We start from the raw sequence: 6,683 nt of genomic DNA, 5'->3' as shown, positions 1-6,683 counted from the left end.
TATAAGGCGAAATACAGTTAACACCGAAAATGACCAACAACCCCATTACTAACCCTTTAAGAAACGTGATCTGCTCTGTATTTGTTCATTTAGACACAGACAAAACAATTTTTTAATTTTCTGCACCAATTAATATGTTGACGAGTTTGAATTGTTTTTTTTTACTGATTCACAAAGCATTGTTACATCCTTACTTGAAAATGTTGTTTGGGGGGCCCAATAAAATGTTTATGTAGAAACACAAGACTCTGGACTTCAACTGGTTGAACTTCCAGCATGAAATCAGTGAACGCCCGTTTAGCATAGCGACACATGAACATAAGGGGTCTGAAAGTAGAAGCCCCAAATTCAGGTTGACGTGCATTTACATAGACTTTATATTGAAAGTCGCCACTTGTACTCGAGTTGACGTGACCAGTGTGTATGTACTTTCACTGTTTTGTGTGCTTTTTTTTAACCACTGCAACTCTGCATGATTTTTTTTTTTTTTTTTATTAGTCCACTGATTGGCTGTTGATCTTGTCAATCAATCTTTTCCATGCAGCTGACCTGAATAATAAATCTTCAACAAACATAACCTTAGAGTTTTCCTCGTCTGAGATGGCACAAGGCTCAAAACTATACAGCTGGATAGCTACAATATTGCTCGTTGCACTGGTAATGTTAGGCTGGGGTTGTGAGGGGCTGTAAGCTAGTGGAAGCACATGTAAACAGATGGGTAATGGGAAGTGGGGGCAGGCTTACTTCACACCAACCACAATGCAGAGGTGACTGTCATAAACTACTGCCGCTCTGCATAAACTATGTCCTAGAAAATGACACCAGTGTTTGATTTTAGCAAAAAAAAAAACAGCTCAATGCTAATTTAAAAAATTAAAATAGATCAAAAGATGATTGGATTCTTTTGAAAATGCTATGAATCGGAGTGGGAATTTAACTACACATTAACACGCTTATACATATAACTAATATTAAAGCAAACCTTTGCTGGGGCTCAAATTCTGATCAATGAAAACCTTCAACTCTCCATTCGTTTCAATCAGACCAGCCTGAAAAGAACAAATCAAGGTTAAAAACATCCAAGAACTTTACATTGACTTCAACAAATTTTAGGAAATAGTTGCTATTTTTCTGCAAACAGCAACTAAATGTCATTTAAACTGCAGTCATGTCCATTCACGCTTTTAGGAACTCACATCTTTAGCCATGATCCAAAAGGACCGGTACAGGTATTGTTTCAAGTTGAGAAGACCTTCCTCTGCCAGGCACTATTTAAACTCCTGTAGACAAAACCAGAACAAAATTAAGTCAAACATAATTTTGATTTAATAAAGTAAATATTTGAGCCCATTTAGTTCGGTTATAATTAACAATATTTAAAGTATTAAACAGGGCCCATTTGAGTTGCTACATCAGAGCACACTGTGTGGAAAGCTAACCACATCACTAATGTTAGCTACTCTTCTCCTCCACTGCAACAAAGCTAAAAGAAACGTGAAGCACTTGGTACGAATGGAAACTTTGAGAAACTTTCAAGCTCGTTTGGGTTCGGGGCAGTGCGCGCAGAAAACCGTATAAAGTCATCACTGGATGCTCCCAACTTTTACAACGCGAAGTGTGCCCGAGGCCTACTTCAGGTACCAAGCACGTCCGGAGGAGAGGCATCGTCCAACTTCTGCTACAGGTCACGCAAACACCCGAACTTTCCCCCAACCGGACCGGAACTACTCACCGGGCTTCACTAGCACCACGACGTGAATTCAGAGGAGACAACTGAGCGGGGAAACCGCCAGCCTCGCGACTAATGAGGCCAGCAATTAACTCTTGCTGACTGCAGCTAGCGCACCAGTGCTAACAGCTAGCGAAGGGTCCAGCTAGCCTGCTAGTTAGCCCCTGCACGTTTCTACACGATTCACGTTTAATTCACGGATTAATACCCCCGTGGTGCAAATTATTTCAACACCCAGGAAGGATTGAACCCAGATAAACTGAATGCGCGTTTCACACGGTGGGTTCGTGAAAATAGCAGATGTGTGCACTTACGAGCACTCTCTTTTCTCTTCGAGGATTGTTGTTGTTGGCATTTGAGAATGGAGGAAGAGGAGGTCTAAATCCCCATTAAACAGGAAACAAAATAAGCCATGTCGAGTTACTTTTTAATTATATTTGACTTTATTTTACGTTATAAATGTGATTTTTAATGCGAGTTTACATATCTTAAGTCGTCTTTGAATTAATTTCCTCGTTTTTTTGGCGCAATGTGATTTATGAGGTTTGTCAGTTGTTTGACTGTAGCAGCTGTACGCTTTTATCAGACGATCATTCATTCAACGTAGATTTAAAACTATTGAAACAGACGGAAAATGCCTCATAAGAATGAGTCACAACACCATATAAATAATAGAGGTTTAAGTTATGAATGCACTCTAAAGCTTATAAGATATGTTTGTGTGGTGGCGTGTAATATCCAATATGTAAACCGTGTTGATACAAAAGTCGTTTGAAATTATTAGTAAAAACTTTTTTTTTTTTGGTGAAACTTCTTAAGCGGATACAAACAATCCTAACTAATCGATAACAAGGAGCTTTATCGTCCGGAAGTGAGTAAAGAATAAAAACAAAATGTTGCATTGTGATTCATGTTTTAAATTGAGGCAAATTTAATATTTGGGTGATTTAATTTATTTTATACGAAGATTAAACGCACCAAAATGAACCGCAAGGACTACAATGAGAAAGTCAATGCACAGAAATGAACTGACCTGTTTGATACAAACGACAAAAGTATCCTAAACATCAATGAAACATCTTAAGTGTGTTTTTCACTCAGTATTTTGATAATTATTAGCTGGCCGTTTTGTTCATTTTGCGGCTACTATTGATAAATGGTGATTTCCGACGCTTTTGTTAGCTAGAAGGCTAGCGGACGTGCTAACCCCCAGCTGTCATCTACACTTTCAGTATGAGCTGCACGGTCGTCGTGGTTAGCTCATACTTAGCTGTGTGTTTTCGTGTCGTTTATTACGTTAAACTTTTTTCAAAACATGTGCACAAAACGGAGAGTTTTTATTTGAGGCGCCGCGCCACAAGTCAGTAAAGGCAGCTTACCGGTGCACCTTCAAGTTAGCAGTTCGTTACCTGGCCTTTTCACTCCCTTTCTGCTAGCCGTTCAGTGGAGCAGCGCCTCTAACAATCTGATCTTGGCGGTGTCTCGCTTTGGCGGCGTCTGATTGGACAGCAGGAACGGGACGAAACCAAGTGAAGAAGTGGTTCATGCCCACCAGCTAAATCTCTTGGGGTTGGTGAGCACCGCACAGCGTCATAAAACAGGTAGCGCCACCTACTGGACTGGAGTATCAAGAAACGACAAACATGACTAAATTTTCAACAAAAAAGGGTTAATTTATGGCTCCTCAACCGTACAATTTTTGTCATTTGAATCAAATGACATATTGATAAAACTTTAGAACATGTATTTTTCTCATGTACAAATTCCAAGGATTCCTGTATAAACTTTAGAAATTTAATTAATTTTAAACTTTTGTGCTTAAGACATATTCACATTTATGGTTATTTTAGGTTATTAATCCTCAAACAGTATTAATATTATTTCGTTAAAGTAAAATGAGAATCATTAACCCTGCTTTCCATGTTTTATAAACAAATAAATATTATTTAAAATATAATAAAAAAAAGAAAACACGTAAAAACTCCCAAAATAATCTTTCAACAAATCTGCTTGATTTCTGTTTGAGTTTCCTCGGATCATATCTTTTTGCTTATTTTGATTTTAATTCTAATTTTGCTTCAAATCATTTTTGGTCGCCAGTAAATTTCTGTATTATTTCTTTTGTACAGCCCCAATAAAGTTATGCTTCTATCCCTGAAGACATTATACGTTACAGTGTGTTTTTGTGATTTGCTCAATTAAAAAAAATGAATGGCACCTCACAGAGTAATAAAAACTTTTGAAACTGCCCCCAAAGCACTAATTAAGAAAATCATACTTTAAACTTGTGAATATTGTGCATGAAAGAATGTTAGAAAGGTATTTTTTTGTGACTATAAAAGTAGTTATCTCTTGAGAGGGCAGTCATTTTTTCTTGAAAAGAAGATAAAAACTTTGTAGTTTGAGATGTATTTTTATGTTTGAATCATGCAGTGGAAGAACAAATATAACATGGAGATGTCCTTCTGTTTTTGGAACAAAATAGTTGATAATTGTTTCTTCATTTATGAAGTGTTTTATGGTGTGTGAGCTTCAAGATGAAGTAATTTTTTTATTATTATTATTATTATTTTGTCCCATTCTAAGAAAGTTTCCATCTGGTGAAGAGTTTGTGATTGCTGGGCTTACAGAGAAAGTAGTTCTTTATTTTAACTCAGTTAAGGTTGAAAATTTATTTAAAAAAGAGTTTATTTCTTTTTGACATTTTAATCTTGAGCCTGAGTTATAATTTCAATTTATATATAGGGACAGCCAAAAAATTAAGTTAAATCGATAAAAGATATTACATAGTCATGCTTTTTGATGCTTTTATTGTGTAGTTTCAAACATCAAACGTGTTTTTTCAAAGCACGTTTGACAATTTTCTATAGTCTTCTTAATGTTTCAGTTTTTAATGAAAAGGTAACAAAAGTTTTATTATTGTGGTTGTTTTAAATAATTAAAAAAGGTTCTTACACCTCTCCTGAAACATAAAGGAGGTTGTAATAAAGACTTGCAGCATTCAGGTTGTTTCTCAATAAGGTTTAGGAATTTGGTATTTTATTACAATGAAAACCAAAATTCTATTTTTTTTTTTTATTTCTTTATTTTTATTCAAAGCTTAAGCCCCACTCTCTTCTAATCTGTATGTGTTTTGCATTTATGCAGGTTAATCATGTTTTTTAAATCAGTCATTTTTTGCATTTACAGCAACATTTGCAAGAAGAAAAAAATGTAAGAATAGAGGAAAATACCAAATATCACCCGAAGGACTCATCAAATGCAATCACATCCATTTTTTTCTACATATCTTTATATTAATTTAAGCTCAGAACCTTAGAAATGCTTGTTACAGCTTATTTGTGCTACACTGTTCCAGTTCATTACAGTGGGGCCTCATGCTGCATCAAACTAGCTGCAGCAGTGAGGAGTACAGAAAGCTGCACATTCACAGATAGGTTATCAAGGGCTCAATGTGTGCTGAGTTATTAAAACTTGATGATGGGCGGACTCATTTTTTTATAAGATAAAACTGAGCTCAGTTCTTCGTCTGCTAAACGCAGATATTTCTAAAGCTCTATGGGAACAACAAGTAGTCGTATGTCCTATAATCTAAATTAGGTTCTAAAATGTATGAGTGTTGTATTGGGGTTAAATGAATGATGTTTTGTTGAATATTTATATAAATTAAATGTTGTGATCTGATATTTGAAGTAATAACTATATCACACTTTAAAAGTGACATTTTGTGCTGATTATTTGCTTGTTGAGTTTTTAGAGTTTCTAAAGTTAGAACTGGTTGGTCATTTTCCTGTGGCTCCAGCTCCCACTTTGAGTTTGGTGACAGACAACCTTCTTATCTTTATCATTAGGATAGAACTGTTGTGTTTGATAAAGATGGTGAAGCTCTCTGAAGTCACACAGGCTCATTCTAAAATGCACGACAATTACATAAGTACTTTTTATACATTTCCTTTTAAATAACAAACATTTCTAGTTATGCATCTCGGTTTCTATATTCCTTTCAGACTAACTCTAAAACTCTGCTCAAACGTCACCAAAGTGCACTGAAGTCCCATTTTTTGTGTTGCTGACTAATCCTTGATATTCAAAAGGGAGAATAACAAACGTGGCTCACTGACAGAGAGCAGGAACTAGATTTGGGACAAAAATGGACAAATGGCTTCCAGTCTTTCTGGATTAAAGATAACTTTATTAATAATGTTCATAAATCTATTTTATATGAATGATAGAGGGATGAAGGGACAGATGGATGGATGGATGGATGGATGGATGGATGGATGATGAGAGGATGATGGATGGATGATAGAGGGATGGATGAATGGATGGGTGGATGGATGGATGGATGGATGGATGGATGGATGGATGGATGAATGGATGGATGGATGGATGGATGGATGATGAGAAGATGGATGGATGGATGGATGATAGAGGGATGGAAGGAAAGATGGATGGATGGATGGGTGGATGGATGGTAGAGGGATGGAGGGACAGATGGATGGATGTAATGAATGGATGGACGGATGGATTGTTAGCTGGATGGATGGATGATGGGAGAATGGATGGATGGATGATGGATGGAGGGATGGATGGATGGATGGATGATGGAGGGATGGATGATGGGAGGATGGATGGATGGATGGATGGATAATGGGAGGATGGATGGATGGACGTTCATATGATGAATAGATGTAATAGATGTATGTATGATGTACATGAACTATGGATGTATGTCAGCATGAACGGATGGATGGATGATGGGAGGTTGGATGATGGATGGATGGAGGGATGGATGATGGGAGGATGGATGTATGGATGTATGGATGATGGATGGATGGACGTTCATATGGTGAATAGATGTATGTATGATGTGCATGAACATACCTCTGGATGTATGTCAGCATGAACGATGGATGGTTAAACAGACAGATCTGTGTTAGTTTATTTCTGTATC

General features: G+C 36.7%; 1 protein-coding gene across 4 annotated transcripts in view; it reads right to left on the bottom strand.

Annotated features, from left to right (window-relative positions):
• tfdp1a (transcription factor Dp-1, a) overlaps positions 1-3,288 on the bottom strand; it is a 17,099-nt gene extending 13,811 nt beyond the window's left edge. The window contains exons 1-3 of one of the 4 annotated variants that reach the window (XM_024286241.2): positions 3,139-3,288; positions 1,197-1,280; positions 983-1,049 (exon numbers count right to left, since the gene is read on the bottom strand). In XM_024286241.2, coding sequence (XP_024142009.1) covers positions 983-1,049; positions 1,197-1,208 — 79 coding nt within the window. In that variant the 5' untranslated portion in view covers positions 1,209-1,280; positions 3,139-3,288. Of the gene's footprint in view, positions 1-982; positions 1,050-1,196; positions 1,281-1,732; positions 2,122-3,108 lie in introns of those variants that run through there. The other 3 variants (XM_024286240.2, XM_024286242.2, XM_024286243.1) reach the window with 3 other exon arrangements.
• Positions 3,289-6,683: the final 3,395 nt, after the last annotated feature.

The sequence above is a fragment of the Oryzias melastigma genome, linkage group LG21 (assembly GCF_002922805.2).
Source record: "Oryzias melastigma strain HK-1 linkage group LG21, ASM292280v2, whole genome shotgun sequence".
NCBI classification, from domain to species: Eukaryota; Metazoa; Chordata; class Actinopteri; order Beloniformes; family Adrianichthyidae; genus Oryzias; species Oryzias melastigma.
Note: the sequence above shows the minus strand (reverse complement) of the source record. Positions and strands in the feature narration are given on the sequence as shown.